General features: G+C 47.9%; 2 protein-coding genes across 2 annotated transcripts in view; both read right to left on the bottom strand.

Annotated features, from left to right (window-relative positions):
* The window catches only part of Vstm4 (V-set and transmembrane domain containing 4), an 84,353-nt gene extending 81,034 nt beyond the window's left edge, over positions 1–3,319 (bottom strand). The window contains exon 1 of the mRNA XM_038349771.1: positions 3,233–3,319. Coding sequence (XP_038205699.1) covers positions 3,233–3,287 — 55 coding nt within the window. The 5' untranslated portion in view covers positions 3,288–3,319. The remainder of the gene's footprint in view (positions 1–3,232) is intronic.
* An 11,989-nt stretch (positions 3,320–15,308) lies between these two features.
* On the bottom strand, positions 15,309–17,408 carry Fam170b (family with sequence similarity 170 member B). The gene is made up of 2 exons (XM_038348534.1): positions 17,291–17,408; positions 15,309–16,165 (listed from the first exon to the last, which is right to left on the bottom strand). The coding sequence occupies exons 1-2, from the start codon at positions 17,406–17,408 to the stop codon at positions 15,309–15,311; spliced, it is 975 nt and encodes a 324-aa protein (XP_038204462.1).
* Positions 17,409–18,163: the final 755 nt, after the last annotated feature.

Raw genomic sequence — 18,163 nt, 5'->3', positions numbered from 1 at the left:
GGCCTTAGGGTTAAAGAAACCTAAGAATATGGCCATGAGCGGAAGTCTATCTTGGAATCAATGAAGCAGAACCCAACAGCCAAGAATGACCTCCAAGAGAGAGGGTCTCACTGTGCAGAGTCCCCAAGGCAAGAAGAACTGGATGCAGGCTAGAATTGGAAAGATGGCTATCCTTTTGCGACCTATGCCCCACTGTTGCCTAGACTGATGCCCCTTCCTGCTCATAGTCCTCTGGCAGGGACTCTACCCCAATCAAAGGCCAGTTCGTACGAAAGGAAAGTGACAATGGATGACATACAGAAATGGGTGACACTGATCCAAGCAGAAGGACAAGATTCCTGCAGCCATGATTCCATTCCTTCAATATGCATGTGTTCGGACTCTAGAAAGCCCCAGGCATCCCTTAAGGGCTGGGCACTGGAAGTCACAGGGTCCCAGGCCTTTCCAGTTGTCAGAGAAGAAGCAGAGAGCAAAGAAACGATGGGTAGAGAGCCTGGGTTGTGTCCTATGGTGTCCTGGTTCAAAACCTGCCTCTGTTAAAAATGAGGGCTGGGCGGTGGTGGCACACGGCTTTAATCCCAGTACTTGGGAGGCAGAGGCAGGCAGATCTCTGTGAGTTCAAGGCCAGCCTGGTCTACAAGAGCTAGTTGCAGGACAGGTTCCAAAGCTACACAGAGAAACCCTGTTTCAAAAAAAACCAGAAGAAGGAGAAGGAAGAGGAGGAGGAGGAGGAGGCGGAGGAGGAGGAGGAGGAGGAGGAGGAGGAGGAGGAGGAGGAGAAGAAGAAGAAGAAGAAGAAGAAGAAGAAGAAGAAGAAGAAGAAGAAGAAGAAGAAGAAGAAGAAGAAGAAAGGAATGGGGCTCTGTCAACCTGGGCTTCTTCACACGAATGGTGGGAAAATGACAGCATTCATGGCAAGGGCAAGTGAAGCACTGTGGTGAGCTGTAAATCTGAAGTCTGCGTGTCACTTGGGGGGCATGGAAAGTGACCCCACACTGCCCTGGAGCAAGGAAGGCTCCATGCACGTAAGAGCCACAGCTGCCCACTGCCTTTAGCCTTTACTGGTCATTGCTTGGAAGTCTAATATATTTGAAGAACAGCCCCTAAATTTTTGTTTTGTGTCTCCTGAGTCTAAGCACTGCTTTGTGTTTTGGGGAGGCCATGAGGACTAAACTAAATACGTGCAGCAATGACATTAAGAAACATCTCCATCTACAGAAGGAAGTAAACTACAGGATACGGCAATGGCACTTGAGATACTTCGGCCATGTTATGAGACTGAAGGACAGCAGATACCCGAAGACAGCACTGCTTGGAAGACTGCATGGGATAAGGCAAAGAGGAAGGCCCAAAAAAACGCTGGATAGACAGCATAAAGGAAGATTGTGGAACCTTGCGTATGACAATCACACAAATATCTACGACTGCCAAGGATAGGAACAACTGGAGAACAACAGCCCACCACAAACAGGCTGCCCGTGCATGCTCAAGCATTGCCAGGGCATAAATGACGATGATGAGGTCATGAGCGGGATTATCACAGCTCAGCTCTCTGGGAGGAAATCCATGGAGCTCCAGGTGGCGCTGAAGCAACAGCAGCCATCCTCAGGTGCAGGAACCAAAGGCTTCACCCGGATGCAGAAGCGGCCACAGCTCTGAGCAGGCCAGGAAGGTGGGCATAGCACGCTGTGAGTGCGGCCTGTCTTCCTCTCTGCCTAAAGAAATGCTCCACTCATTTCCAGGAGCCAGGAACTTCTAAGTGACCGCAAAGTGATGTCTGATTCCAGACAGCACATCTCTGAAGAAGTCCACTGCCTTGCTTGAGTGGTTTGCGGCATTGGGGCTGCACCCAGCCGAGGTGTCTCTAGACCTAACCCACGTGGTACTCAATGTGAGCCAAAAATGACACCTAAGAATACAGAGGTGGACATCTGCTCAAGTGAACTTCAGGCCCAACACAGTTCTAAGGCAATTAGAAGTATTTTCTTGATTTATCTGCATTGACTGCTAATTCTCATTTTACCGCCAAGACAGGCCCAGAGAAGCTGAGCAGTTTATTCAAGCTCACACAGCATATAGCCAGGATGAAACTGAAGCCTGAGAGGGCCGACTTCAAATCGTAACCACCACTCTCTTCCACAGCCCGGATTTAGGGACTTCTTGAACTGACAGTTTTCTTTTCTGTATGGTGAGGGGTAGCATGGTGTGACCAACAAACTCCCATTACACCTCCCAAATGAATGTGGTAGACTGCCCAAGCTAGAAGCATGGGTTTATACTTAAGCCAATGTGCTAGGCTTTCCCTTGCAAATGGAGATGAAGAAACCTGGAAGAGACATTTAAAAGAGTGAATGGCAGGCCCAGGATGAGGGTCACACAAGCAGGCGCTACAGGGTGGCTCTAGGTTCGTCCAGGATTCTGCTTTTAAGATCTGTGTCTCTGTTCTTCGTTTTAAAAATAGGGGGAAACTGCACAACCCTCAGAGCTTGGTAGGCTGGTAAACAGCGCCAGGAATTTGCGAAGTACTTAGATCAATAAACACTTGAGGTTCTTACTTTGAAAATCCGTTGTGATTAAATGAGGCGGTGAGCCCCAGGCACTGGTAGTCGCCTGGGAAATAAGAGCCACTAATGTATCTACGACTATTATTCTAGCCAGCATGATCCTGGGGAAGGAAGAGAAGGTTCTTTGGCGACCCTAAGTGGGAACCGTAAAGCTCAATGCAAGCAAGCAGAGGTACTCCCCAGAGCAGTGTGTTTGTGGGAAAGGACCCCCTGGACGAAGCCTAGAACAAACACCCTCTCTAACAAGGTCTGACCATCTCAGAAGACTCAAATGTAAGTACTCAGTGCCCACCCGACTGGGACAATCAGGTTTCCTGGCCTCGTTTTCGGAGCGTCTCCAAAGATAGTTGAAGGGAAGTTGGTGCTGGCAACAGCCACGGGTCCTGACTGCTATAGAAGACAGAAGCCGCCAACTTAGGGCTCCGATCCGGCTGGCTTCTCCCTGTGCTCCGCGGCCTGCGGCTAAGAAGGGACCGGGAGCTGTCCCGAGAGAGGGTCCCCACCGCCGGACGCCGACAGAACTAGGGAACCGCGGAGACCTGGATCGGAGCTCTTGCGCCGCCCAGATCGCCCGGGAGAAGAGCGCCACCAGGACCCCGCGCAACCCTGGCCTCCCGTCTCGCTCGAGTCCCGGCCTCCCGCGCAGCCGCCCGCCAAGCCGCGCTTACCCGGGGCCGGACCCAGCAACACGGCCGCCGCCAGCGCCAGGAGCCGCAGCCGCATCTTCCCACCGCCGCCCGGCGCTGTGACCCGGGAGAGCGCCTCCGCCCGCCGGACCCGGCCCGCCCCTCCGCCTCCTGCCACAGCCCGGGCCAGCCCAGCGCTGCTGGGTCCCTGGGTCCGTGCCGCCGGGCTGGGGGAGCGGCCTCTCCATCAACAGGCTCAGCCAGCCCTTGGTGTCCCCTTTCACCACGCCCATGTCTCAGATGAGAAAACTGAGGTGACCCAGGAGATTCAGGGCATACAGAACTGAGGACGTTGTGGTCTCCTGAGGCCTTTTCGTCTCCTTGACCATCCCCCAACACGGCCATTCCTAAGAGGGGTCCAGGCACCCACAGTCTGAATTCATTCACAAACCCTGACACTGAACCTCACATATTCGCTCCCCAGGAACTCCCATTGAGGCTTATAGCAATTGAGAGAGAAAGTTCTCTATTTCTACCTTGACCTTGCAGAAGGAGATGGGTGATGATTCTTTGAAAGTTAAAGGGTTCACACAGAAAAGTTTGAAACTACGGACAAGAATAGCCATTTAGGGCTCTGCTTCCCTGGGTCTGGCTTGGCAGGTGTTAAAGAACTTTGCAGGGGAGAGCCTGGAAGGAGCCTAATCTTCCATGTGTCTCTGAGTCTTCCGATCTCTGTTGCAGGGCAATGATCCCGTCCCGACTAGTGTTGTTTACCCAACGCCTCAAGGTGAACATCAGCAATCATGTTGTGTCCCTTATTTGGGGCTCCTTTGTGGGGTTTCAGAAAATAGGAACAGCCAGTAGGCCCTTGTGGGTCCCTGGAAGCGGGGAGAAGGGGGAGGGAGGGTGGGAGTGGGAAGAGGACGGAGAGGAGTGGAACAAGAGGAAGCAGAAGCCTCACATCCTTCCTCTCAGAGGCTGTGAGGAAGATTGGGGGAGATACAGGGAGAAGGAAGAGAGGTACGGTCAGTGGGTACCGGAAGCCAGTGGGTATTGATACTCGGACAACTCTAGGATGGACCTTCTATTCTTACTGGCCAGGCCAACAGGCTATTTGATTCCTTTGGGACCTGCCACCTAGGGGATTACTCTCCCCCCCCCCCCCAGAAGAGCTTCCCAGGGACTGGACTGACCACTCAGACAGCCAGGATTGAAACAGCCCCTCCGCTACAGAGCCAGGTCTGTGGAAGCAGAGGCGACCTTGACGGGGAGGCAGCTGCAGAGCGGCTGAGTTGGTGCCAGGGCAAGAAGTAAGGACTAGCAGGTCTAGTGACTGCCAGCCCAACTATAGGGAAGCTCATGCTGGAGGATTTCCAGCCTGGTTAACTTAACAAGACCTTGTCTCTTTATCCCAAACCCTGAAAGGATGGGGACGTGTGACACTCAGTGATACGATGCTTGCCAAGCACATGTAGGGCCTTGAGTTTGATCCTCAGTAATACACACACACACACACACACATAAGCACACATTGGGTGGGGCGGAGTTCAGGGTCAAACAGGGTCCTACTGTTTGAGAATGCAAACATCCCTCCAAGGCTTCCAGAAAACAGCACAGAAACTACTTTACTTGCATGAATGAGCCAGTAACCTATTCCATCCCATCCCAGGGCTGAATAAACTGAGATGCAAAGTGGGCCCAAGACATGCCCAGGGTTTTATGGACCACATGATTTCTTTTCTTTTTTCTTTGTATATAGGTGTGTGTGTGTGTGTGTGTGTGTGTGTGTGTTAATGCATGTGCCCATGCATTCATGTGCAGAGACCACAACATTATCATCATCTGCCAAAACAGGCCCACCAACTGGGATGGAGGCTTCAACACCTCCTTGTTGGGGACATTTCGTACTTAAACAACGATGCCCTCTGCAGTGAGTGTCACTAGTGCCAAGGACTCTGCAGGCTTACTAGATACAACAGTCTGCATTGGTTCCCAGGAGGCAGATAAAAGGAGCCCCAGAGTCCGAGACTCTAGAGGGAGGAGATTAGAATAAAACATGTAGGGATGGGTCAGGCCATCTGACCTGATCACGCTGCCCTTACAACTGACCATCAATTCTCAGACACCACACTAGGCTCCTCAGACCAGTTCTTACACTTTCGCCAAATAAAATGCTTGCTGAGCATAAAAGAGATACAAAAGTTACACAAAATAGAGGCCGTTAAAAAGACTCAGTGTATGATGGATCAGAAAATAATTGCCTACGTGTGGTGGCGAACCCCATTAATCCCAGCATTCGGGAGGCAGAGGCAAGCAGATCTCTGTGAGTTTGAGGCCAGCCTGGTCTATGGAGTGAGTTCCAGGACATCCAGGACAGAAACTCTGTCTACAAAAATAAAAACAAACAAACAAAAAAAGCAACAGTCAGGAAAAAAAATAATTGCCAAAAAAGATAGTACTGGAAAATTTGTACACAGACAGAGCAAACTATACAGTATGTGAATTAACTTCCTAGATGTGGTTCTGGAAGACAAGGTGCTGATGATGGCACTTGGTGTTTGGGCTTAACAGACATGATATTGACAAACTATTCTTAAATAAGCAAGCAAATGATATAAAAAAAACAATATGTAGCCGGGTGGTGGTAGCGCACGCCTTTAATCCCAGCACTCAGGAGGCAGAGGCAGGTGGATCTCTGTGAGTTCGAGACCATCCTGGTCTACAAGAGCTAGTTCCAGGACAGGCTCCAAAGCTACAGAGAAACCCTGTCTCGAAAAAACCAAAAAAAAAAAAAAAAAAAAAAAAAAAAAAACCCAATATGTATCTGTAACATGTATTCTAAAATATCTGTAGAGAGACACACTTGGAGAGAAGGGCCCAAGAAGGAGCATAAAGACATTATTGTGCTGCTATTACAAGTTTTGTTCTGTTTTGAAATAAAATTTAGAAATGAGCATCAGATATGGTCAGTGTGCTGGCATGTGACTATGGTCCCAGTTACTTGGAAGGCTGATGCAGGAGGACTGTTTGAGTCTAGGAGTTCAAAGATAGCCTGGGCAATAGCAGATCTCATCTTAATTAAAATACAGACACACACACACACACACACACACACACACACAAACACACATGCTGAGGAGATGGCTCAGAAAGTACTGGGCCTGTCTTGTAGGCTTGAGGGCTGGGATACTGCTTTCTAGAATCCGTGTAAAAGCCGGCAGGTGTGGCAGTCCACCTGCAATCCCAGTCCAAGTAAACTTCATGTTCAGCACAAGGGATGTCTCAATATAAATGGAGAGGGTAATTGAGGAGGACACTGGATAGCACCCTTGAGTCTCCACTCCCACATATACATACATGCACGTGCACCTTCATACACGTACGCCACATGCATGCAAAATACACATACACTTATGAATACACACCACACACATACATACACTCAAAATGTTTACAAACTATTTAAAATAATCTCTTTAAAAGTTCTTTTTTAAGATCTATTTATGTCTGAGTGCTCTGCATGTACTTTGTGCCAGAAGAAGGCATCAGATCCTGCTACAAATGGCTGGGAGCCACCATGTGGTTGCCGGGAATTGAACTCAGGACCTCTGGAGGTGCAGCCTGTGCTCTTAACCATCTCTCCAGCCAATTCTCCAGCCCCAAGATATTCTTGCTATTGTGTGACTGATAGTTAAATACAAGCACCCTATGGTTATCTAAGATGCCATGCAAATTTTCATAGTTCAGTTATTTTAAGGTGTAATTAAGTATACAATCCTCCCTCTAATTTCAGAGAGGTTTTCACACAATGGATCTCGTAGGAGATATATATATATATATAGATATATAGATATAGATATATATATAGATATATATATATCTATAGATATATATATATATGTCCTGACTATCAGAAAGTTCCCATTTTAGCCTCCTAATAATCTGGAAAAAGAAAACATCATACCATGTTTGACACAATGGTGCACACTTGTTGAAGCAGAATTATGATTATCTGTTTGCAAGAGTGGAGACTCCCAGCTTGGGGTAATTCCATACCAAAAGGCTTGTGGAAGTAACAGAGGTCAAAGAGAGGCAGGGTGGCCAATGGAGTTGGGCCCACGAAGCCCATCAGCTTCCTGCTGGGAGTGACAGCCTCACTATCCAGAACATGGTGGTGAGACACCACTAATCCAGAACACTCTCTGCCGTGACCAACCCTTTCACAAGCCATCATATAAAATTAATGTTGTTATTTTGAATTTCATTGTTAGTGTAATTGTGTGTGTGTGTTTAATGTATAAACATGTTGGTTTGCAGTTGAAAGGCAACTACCAACTCGGATTTCTATGTCTGTGCTGCTTAAATAGCTTCAGCAGCAGTAATGAGTCAGTGCAGTTATAGTAAATGGGTTCTTGACCCTAAGAAAGGAAGGGCTCGACTTCACTTGACATTGCTCTGGGCAATTCTTTTAAATTTTATTCCATGCATGGCGGGTGGTGGTGGCACACGCCTTTAATCCCAGCACTCGGGAGGCAGAGGCAGGCGGATCTCTGTGAGTTCGAGGCCAGCCTGGTCTACAAGAGCTAGTTCCAGGACAGGCTCTAAAAAAGCTGCAGAGAAACCCTGTCTCGAAAAACAAAAAAAAAAATTTATTCCATGCGAATTGGTGTTTTGCCTGCATGTATGTCTAGGGAGGGTGTCGGAACCCCCTGGAACTGGACTTACAGACAGTCGTGAGCTGCCATGTGGGTGCTGGGAATTGAACCTGGGTCCTCTGGAAGAGCAGTTATTGTTCTTCACGGCTGAGCCATCTCTCCAGCCCCTGGGCAATTCTCCTAGACCTCTTGTGCTCTTCTCCTGAGGATGACAGTATTTTAGTTCACACTGCCTTGTTTGCACTTGGAAGACTCCAGAAAACCCTGCAGAGAATGTAAAAACCCTTGGGAGCATGTACCATCTGTGGACCTTCCATAGGTCTGCGCTCTGCCCCAAGCCTCAAGTTAGTGTCAGTGCAGGCCAGCAGGATGTCACAGACATGTATACACACTCCCAAGTGTACCAACACTCAGCCTTTCTTGCACGCACACTCTCACACCTACCAACACAGGATCACATGGGCTTTTGTGCTCACACACACATGGGCTTGCTAGGCTTTGGGATCTAGAGGTGACACAGATCTCTTCGCTCCGTCTTCCTTTCAGCTCAGCACAACGTCCTCATCCCTGTGTCTGGCTGCGTTCTCTGTGAGGGCCTCTTGAGCAGGCTCCCCAGAGAGGAATCATGAGTGACAGGCGTAGAGTGTCACCATGCTGTTACTCTTACAAACATTCTGACAGGGGACCCCACACAGTGCTTGCTCTAGACTTGAGGCCACTCAGAACCGAACTTCGTCCACTTGTTCCATGAAGTTTCCGTTATCTCTAGTGCCTACGCCCACAGTTACTATACAGCACTTGCTTTATGCTTATCCTGAGGATTCCCAAGCAGGAAGGGAACCCTGCTCATCCCTGGCTGTTGCTGCCATCCTCTGGCTTCTGCCTCTCAGATTCCGTCGCATGGGCTGTCACAGAGAGTCACACACAGGACATTTAAAAGAAGACAATGCATTGTCTCACAGACCCAGAGGTCAGAAGTCTGAAAGTAAGATGAGAGTCTCCGGACTTGATCACCCAATGTTGGTTTCTTCTGAGTCCTGCCCTCCCCACTGGGTTATAGATGGCCATCCTCTCCTATAGTGTAGATCTTACATGGTTCTGCAAGGCCCATGTGTTAAAGGACTGACCTTAAGGTTGGCACTATATGGTGGCGGACTCTCTAGGAGGTAGAGCCTATGAGGCTGGGGAAATATCCAGTGAAGTGATTGTGGTGCAATCATAGCACTACGAGTCTGATGGTCAGCATCCATGTGAAAAGCTGGCAACTGTAGTGTAAATTTGAGATCAAAGATCTGGGGAGGTGGCAACAGGAGGATCCTCAGGGCCATGAATCTCTAAGTCCCAGGTCTCAGACAGAGACCCAGCAAACAAGATGGGCAACTCCTGAGGGAAGATGTCTAAGGTTAACCTCTGACCTCCACAGCCACACTCAAGCACGCATGGGCATATACTCATAAATATGCACACATGCATGCCTACAGACACATATACTGCATACAGAGAGAAGAGAGAGAGAAGAGAGAAAGAGAGACAGACAGACCTAGAGGGAGGCTTTAGACCCTGGCTGTGTTTCCTTACGTGGTGTTGTGGGACCTTGTACCCTCCTTTTTCCCTCTTTCCCATCCAGCTACCAAGTAACCAAGTTTCTTCTGCTCCGTGTCCACACCATTGTGATCTGCCCCACCATAGGCCCCAAAGCAACAGGACCAACCAATATGATAAGCTGAAATCTCCAACACTGTGATCCAAAACAAACCTTTTTGTTTCCTAAGTGGATTATCCCAGATATTTGTCATGATAAAGAAAGCTAACTGCGTTTCTTTTTCTGAGAAGGGGCAGAGCGACTAACACATGTGAACTTGCTGTTTATGCCTTCACCTTCTCTTCTTGTAAGGTCATCAGTTACACTGCATTAAGGCCCATTGCTGACCCACAATGGTGGTTGTGTTTATTAACTCTTTTATTAAGATATAATTCATACTCCATAAAGTTTGACTTTTTCAAGTTTACCACTGAGTGCCTTGTTACAGTAACAAAGCTTCATACCCGTCACTACCAATTTGGAAATGCATTTATATGCCACGAAGTAGCACCATAGAGGTTAGCATCGCTCACCTGCCTCCCCTTGGCTGCTTGTTTGGCAATTACTCATATGCTACCATCTCTGTAAATTCACCTATATGGATATTTAACGTGTGCAAGGCTGCACATTAGGAAGCCTTTTATGCTGGCTTCTTTCACATTTGCACAGGGCATTCAAGCGCATTCATATGGTCATTGCATGCTTTATGCCTAGATCATGTCCCACTGTGTACCTATACACTACATTTGTTTATCTGTTCACCATTGGGTGGACATGCAAGCTGTGATTTCATGTTTTTATACCATAAGTAATGTTGCTTCTGAATAGCTACATATAAGCTTTTGTGTAGACAAGTCTTCAAGTCTCAGATTTTACATCTGTGGATCCCGTGTGTGTGTGTGTATGTGTGTGTGTCTATGAATGTGTGCATGTGTGTATGTATGAGTGTATGCATGTGTGTATGACATGATAGCTATCCAACTCCATTATTTTTAAGGACTTATTTTTATGTGCATGATTATGTACCTGAATATATGTATATGTGTCATATGAGTTCAGGTGTCCACTGAGGTCAGAAGGTAGCATTAGGTCCCCTGGAGTTACCGGAAGTTGTAAATTGCCATATGAGGGGTGAGAATTGAACCTAGGTCTTTACACTAGCAGCAAGTGCTCTTAAACACTGAAGCCATCTCTTCAGCCCCTCAACGCCAATGTCTGACTACAGATACCCAGTTGTGTCTGGTTTCAATTGCTGGAGAGATTAACTTTCCCCCAATGAATTTTTGCTGGATGTCTGTATCAGAAAAACAATTGATCACAAATATATACGTTTACCTCCACTTATGATATCATCTTTTATATTTTTTGCAGCAAGACTGGGGTTTAGTAGGAAAGGGTTTAATATAAATTTAAGCAAGACATCATGAGAAAGGAGACACATAAGTGCACAGTCGTGCATTCCTGGAATGGGCGTGGACTCAAAAGGTTGCCTTTCATGTCCACTTCATATTTATTGAAATATGATTGTTCTTTCAGTACTAATTATTGCCAGATGTAATAATTTTTTAACTATCCTTGGTCTAGAGATAACCCGAACTTAGTCAAGGTGAATTATACCTTTTATACTTTGTTAAATTTGATGGTCATGTGTGCGTAGGAGATTAATTCATCATTTGATTTTTAGTGCCATCCTTTCCAGCCTTTGTCATCGGCTTTATGTAGGTTTGGGGACATGAGTTCTATTTTCCCCCTATGGTTTGGGGAAATAAAGAGTTTGAAGTGATTTATCATTTCGACTGTTTGTGGCCCCTTTACAACTCTAGAAGGGTTTTTCACACTCTGGTACAAGTCCTACGTGGAGGCCCCAGGAGGTCCCAGATCTCTGCAAAGGGGTCTGCAGGGGCCGGTCACGGTGCTCGGCATCATTTCATCCTCTCTCCCAGCCATATCACCCGCTCTTCTTTATTCGTCCTACATCCCCTTCATCTCTTCTCTGTTATCCGGCTGCTGCTACTTAATCTAAAGCCAGCACAGCCTATGAGGATGAGCACAATGAGTTTTCCTAGGCACCTTCATCTGCATCCCCATCCAAGCTAAAGTTTCAGTGTCATGGTTACAAGAAGGTTTGGAGTCAAGCTGCTGGAAGAGAAAGCTTACCCCGCCATGCATAGCCATATGACCTTGATGAAGCCTTGGGTCACTCACCAACACAAAAAGAGATGAGGTTGCGAGCTACATTTTTGTGGGGGTGTAGAGAATGCATACGATTTAAAATGAATACAGCAATTTAAACAAGGCCTTTAGACTGTCAGGGGTGAACACGTGTAAACATCTCTTTCAAAGGTTGAAGCTCTAGACTTGAACTTGTCTGACTTTAGTTTCTTCACCTACTGAAATCGATATAAAGGTATTTCCCTTCTCACTAGTGTTTTTTGGGGCTCAGCAGTCTCCTCTTTCCTAGATTGTCTGTGGGTTCTACCTACCCACTCAGCCAACTGAGTTCCCTCAGAAATAGCTTTTCTATGAGTCACATCTAGATCCTCTAGCATCTTCCAAAGTACATTCAGACAGCCTTTTAAAACAGATTAGGCTCCCACGGCAGATTCTCTGCAACCAACAGAGGGAATACATCCTACATGAGGCCCATGGGGCACATCGTGGGCTCAGTTAACCATACATGTGTAGGTAGTCACAAATCATCTCTGTTCATAAGTACCACTCTTCCACATTCTGCGCTTTTCAAACCAGCTCCCTTCTAGATGCTTCTGAACTTATCATTCAGCATGCTAGTTAATCCTGCTCCTTCTTTCCTCAACCCCCTCTCCATTCTTTTAGCGGTAACATTCACCACCAGAGTGGTGCCCAGAATAGACCCCAGGTCACCTCCCTCAGCGAATACTAGGCAGACTCCATAGTTACAGTCCTCTGAATTCCCCTTGAGTCCCTTCAGCTGCCAGAACACCTGGACCCCCTTGTCCACAGCCACGCTGCTCCTCTTCTCCACCATGTTTACCAGCGTCTTTCACAAAGGCAGTCTGACATGCTTAACACTCAAGAGCTCCTTGGTATTGCCAGGGGGTGGGAACTCAAGTTCCATAATTTGCACTCGCAAGCCCTCCTTTTACCTAACTACCATCCACAGGCAACAGGACCCAGAGCTGATTACTTCCGGGTCAATTTTTACTTTCTTTTCACCCCTCCCTGCCTGGGTCCTGGATTTCCCTGACTTTCTTCTGGCCTTTCTCTCTCCTCTAGGTTATTTTCCTTAGCGTACGCGCTTGTTTCTGTTCTCAGTTCCCTTCTGGCCCATGGTTGCTTTGCCATCAGCGTAGTTTCAGCCTGGCCCCTAAAGATTTGTCTCATGTCTTCACCTGACCAGTGCCCATCTGACCCCCACTCTTCTTAGTCACTGAACCTGCTTCCTAAAACCCAGAGGATATAGCACAGCTTTGTCTTCGGTTCACTCAACTCCCCCAGCAGTTGGCACCGCTAACCACCCTTGAAGACCGAATTCCCTTAAATCAGTTGGCTCCAAAGAAAAATTCTGTGAAGTATCCTCTCCCCATTTCCTGACCTTTTAGTTGGAAGCCTGGCTTTCACCTGCTGAGCCCTCTCCCTATCCTTACCTACCCAGTTCTACTTCCCAACCCACATAGTCTAACTCCACGTCAGCCCCCTAGAGTCTCATCTGTCCCCTACTGGAATTCTGTTAGCATCCTCATGCGCAGTTCCAACTCAGACTTGTCTGCTGTTCTGTGTCTAATTCACAAACCACTTCATAGCCAACACCTCTACTGAACTTGCCATTAGCACTGAGAATTCATATGCCCCAACCGACCACTATGGCAGAACTATGTCCATGTGGAGACCATGCTCACACACAAACACGGTCAGATAAGGCATATGTGCGTGCTCACAACATGTTCACACACATGTTCACACACGTTTTCACAGACCTACTCCAATCTTCCACCTAAGTCTCCCATATCAGCCAGCAGACTCTTTGCTGCTATCAGCTGGAGACTCCACCTTGGTGCACCTGTTCCTTCATCTCCAAGTCCTCCACACTTGATTCCCCAAATAAATTTCGAATCAACTCACTCCTCTTGCCCCATCCAAATCACCATCTTTCTTGGCCTAGACTCCTGCACCAGATTACAAACCTTCCCACCTCCCGCTTTCTTTTCTTGCTGCTTCTCCCAATCTCACACTCTAGATTGTACGTTTAAATGTGTGGGCCTGATCCTGTCACCTGCATTCTTAAACAAGCACATGGAACGAGGAATGAGCTATGGCAGCATGAATGATAAAATTCCAGAGCAGAGCGGCATGTCAGCCAGGAGACAGGGGAAGAACGGCATCTCCTTTGGTACGTGTGCCAGGGCTCTGAGGTTTGAAATCTTAGTTTAAGCAAGGTCAGTGTGGCTAGAACATAGCAAGCGAAGCGGATAATGCTAAGGCAGATGGAAAGTGCCCCTGGTGACCTCTGCAGGGCCCAGCAGGTCAAGGAAAACCCCTTTTGCTACTATTTTGAATCAGTTCATTCTCCCCACTGGCCTTACAGTTCCCCCCCCCCCCAAACAGCACCTACACTGTTACCATTCCTTTTCTCCTCTTCTCACTCCTGGGCCTGGTCAGTCTCTGCCACACGGTCAGTGTTGTCTTCACTGAAGGGAGGCAGAGCAATACGTCCAGCCTTGCAGCTGGGTCAAGCGGCTGGCACTCCTCTGGATGCACTGAGGCATTCTGTCAGCCAAGGTCCTCATTGTACCTAGCTCATGGGTTCTTAACCCGGAGCAACCTTACCTCTGTGGCAGTTACTACCTGGGTATGTTTGATTGTCACAGGAAGGAAAATGCCTGGCCTCCACAAAGAATCATTTAGCTCATAGTGTTGGCAACGCTGTCTTTGTAAAAACCTGCATGGTATTCTGCCTGGCTTATGTTGTATGCAAGCACCTTCTGATCGGAAAACTTGTCTTAGGGCCCCTCCTCTTGGGTCCTTGGACATTCTTGATGAGATTAACCCTTTGCTTTGCAATTGACTTTGTCATGGGCAGCATGGAGCTTGCATACAGGTTGAGCATCCCCAGCCCTAGAAAACAAAATCCAAACTGTTGAACTGCTCCCCAGTCTGAAACTTTCTGAGCACTGACATAATGTCACAAGTGGAAAACGTCACAGTTGACCTCGTGATTGAGTCCAGTGACAGACAAGGGCAGGACAGATGCTAAACAGACCCCTTCTGGATAAATGTATATGGTGTTTATGAGACAGATTTTGTTTACACTTGGGTCCCATTCTCAAGACATTTCACTAAGCAAATGCAAATAGTCACACTTCTGGGAGAGAGGGAAATATTTCTGATAAGGGTTACTCAACCAGGTAGCATGGTTCACTCAGACACTTGGAACCACTTTGTCTTATTCAAGTTTAATCCCAACAACATAAGACATAGAATTAGGGCATATGACAGATTCCTAACAATGAAAAAAATAGGGCTGAAGCTTCATTTACAGTTGGCTCCCCTGTGAGTCACATGTGCTTGAGCAGCAAATGCGGACTGCATCGGATCCGGCAGCAAAAATGGAAACCCCCGTGGCCACCTGCTTGCATGTTTCTTATTTTGCATCCACCGTCAGGAATTCTTGAAGCCCTCTTCTTTGGATTCTGGTTTGGAAATGGACTCTGGTGGAAATGCTGCACCTTTGGGAAAGGTTCCTACCCCTCCCACCTTGTTGCTACACATTCCACGTGGATGGCTTTCCCCCCACCACCACTTTGGTCCTCTCCCCCTGCTCTGGTGGCTCTGGTCCTGCTGGCTGGAAAAGGAGCAGCAGCCCATGATGCTGGAGGGAGGGTGGGCACCTCACCTCCAATCTCTACTTCCCCTGTGGATGCTGCTGTGGCTGCTCCTGTGGCTTCTGCTGCTGTGGCGTCTGCTCTGGCTTCTGCTGCTGTGGCAGCTGCTGTGGCTGTTGCTGTGGCTGCTGCTGCTGCTGCTGTTGCTGCTGTGTCTGCTGGGGAAGATCCTTGGTGCAGGACTTGGAACACTCACTACTGTCAGAATGGCTCTGCTCCTCCTCTACAGGCTGTTGGTCCTGCCTTTGATCCCGGGCCCGCTTCCTTTCCAGCATCTCCTCAAAAAATATCTGGCAGCTGAAGCCATCGCGGATGCCATGCTGGGCGTGGTCCAGCAGCGCCTCCAACGTGGGGAAGACTCTACAGCAGGCCACACAGCGAAGGCCATGGTTGGTGGTGACCAACCAGTCTGGCGGTGCTCGCAACTCCTGCAAGCAGCAGTCCACAGAGTCCTCAGGCTCCGGACAGTAGTGCTTGCAGGCTTCCAGCTCCCAACGCAGGTCTGTGTTGGAGGCCATTTCGAAGGAGGAGCCTTTCCGCCGCTGTCGCTTGATGAACTCAGCCTCACGGATAAGGGGCTTCCTGGTGACGGGCTCGAAGCCTTCGTCAGTCTCCCAAGCCACTGCCACGCCGCGCACGGTCTGCACATGCGTGTACAGGGCACACACGCTCTCTGGTGGGGCCTCCTGCTCCTCCTCGCTCCTGCTGGAAGCCCAGGACTGGTACTGAGAATAAGACTGGTACTCTGAGGACGACTGGGATGATGGAGAGCTGCTCCAGCCCAGCATCCTGTGTGTCCGGGCTGCCAAGTAGATGTCGTCCTCTGGGAGGAAGGCAGGCCCTGGCCTCGGAGATGATTCGTTCCTCCTCATGGTCCCTGAGAAGTGGAAGGGCAGTTTCATCAGTGCTCTTTAAAGTCGCCATACGTAACTTTCACAAATAGAATCATGCAGGCTCTGGTGGCTTTGGGAAAGGTGCCTACTATTCATCAGAGATGACCATAATGCTACCTCATAGGGAGATAACGATAAAAGAGTGTGTGAATCTTATCAACTGATGTGTAAAAGGCCAGCACCCAGGAGACCAAAAAAGTAGATTGTGGTACAACCACAGGATGCGACTATATTCATGGATAAAATAAATGAACCAGGGATGTTTACAGAACAGACCCAAGAAATAATGCAACTGCTAAATGGGAAAAGCCACCGCATGAGTCCACTTAGAAGACGTTCTAGAAAAAGAAAATCTATAGGGACAGAATAATTATTACCAAGAGCTGGAGGGGTGGACAAGACATACGGGTGCCTTCAGGAACGTCTGAGATCATGATAACATTGTGTGCTTTGGTTGCAGCTGCCACTCAGATGGACAACGTAACAGTTCTTTTTACTGTACACATTGTGTATGCAACACCAGCTCAATAAAACTCACTTGAAAATCAAGAATGGAGCTAGTGGTGAAGCCCCAGTTTCTCCTCTGTGACTTCTCTCTGCCTCATCCACTCTGTGGACACACATTATGTCCCTTTCACCATCCAAGTGAATGCCCTGCCTTGAGTCCTTCAAGATTTAAAACAAGCCTAAGGAATCTATTTGGAGTTTTATCCAGCAGATAAGGAAATTAAGACAAAGAGGATGTGCATGTCTGGCAGAGTCTCTTGACTCCAAGAGCAGATTTTATCCTAAAATGCTGCCCGAAGACACATCCTTGTGGCCATTGAGTTGGCGTTCTAGATTAACTTACTATAAAGGAATGTTTATATTACTACAGGTTTGACACATTGTTTTCAAACACATTAAAATGAATATACGAAGGAGAACAGTTACATTCTCATCTACACATCTCCTGAAATAACTCCTTAGATGCACAGCAGCCTAGGAAGAACCAGCTTTCCCCCAACGATCTCTTTCTTCACCGCTCTTCCCCCATCTACTTCGTAAGATCAACACGGCTCTTTGATAACATCAGAGACCAACCTGCCCATTCCCCATCTACTGAGCACCTGCACCTGGCCAGCACACGCCCGTGTTCTCCTTTGTGGACTCTGGGCTGGCCATGCTGATCGTGGTCCCACTGACTGGTGTCTGTTCTCCCCTGCGTTCCATAAGATGGTGTTTCATGACTTCAAACCAGCACCCAGAATCTTGATGAGAGTTGGTGTGGGCTGTGCTGAAGCCCCCCAACCAGCCCCAGCCTGAGTGACCACATGATCACTAGAATCCTGGCTTTATTCTGTGATGTCATCAGTGACACGGGTCTGTTCTGTGACCTTTGACAAGGGTAAAGTCTGTGTCAGGTTACCAGGAAAGGGCCCCATTGTGAGCTCATCTCCCTCTGTGACCGCTGTCTGGGGTGTTCTTAGGAACACGTCTACAAACACAGGCACGTGCTCTCAAGCCTGTGTACAAACATAAAGACTCAAGCCCAGGGATTGGGGAGGTGGCTCAGAAGTTAATAGCACTGATTATACTTTGAGAGCACACAGAATTCATTCCCAGCAATCACATGACACTATTTGTAATTCCAGCCCCAGGAAATCCTATGTCTTCTTCATGCCTCTGTGGGTACTGCACCCATAAAATGCAGAGATATGTGCAGGCAAAATATCTATAAACATTATATAAAAAGAAGAATTCAGACAAGCACTTAGGTTCTTACACACATCAATGTGAACATGCACACAGACACAGCGCGTTAGTATATATGTTTACAGTATCCACACTGACAGACATACTCAGCGTGTGAGGAACATACTCTGAGCCGCACACACACATCCACACACATGATCTCACACCATATGAACCAAATCATAGATATGCTCACGAATGGACAGCCATCCCCTAACTTCAACATGGCCTAGCCACAGTACTGAAGC

The sequence above is a fragment of the Arvicola amphibius genome, chromosome 12 (assembly GCF_903992535.2).
Source record: "Arvicola amphibius chromosome 12, mArvAmp1.2, whole genome shotgun sequence".
In the NCBI taxonomy this organism is placed as follows: Eukaryota; Metazoa; Chordata; class Mammalia; order Rodentia; family Cricetidae; genus Arvicola; species Arvicola amphibius.
This window is presented reverse-complemented; position numbering and strand designations above follow the sequence as displayed.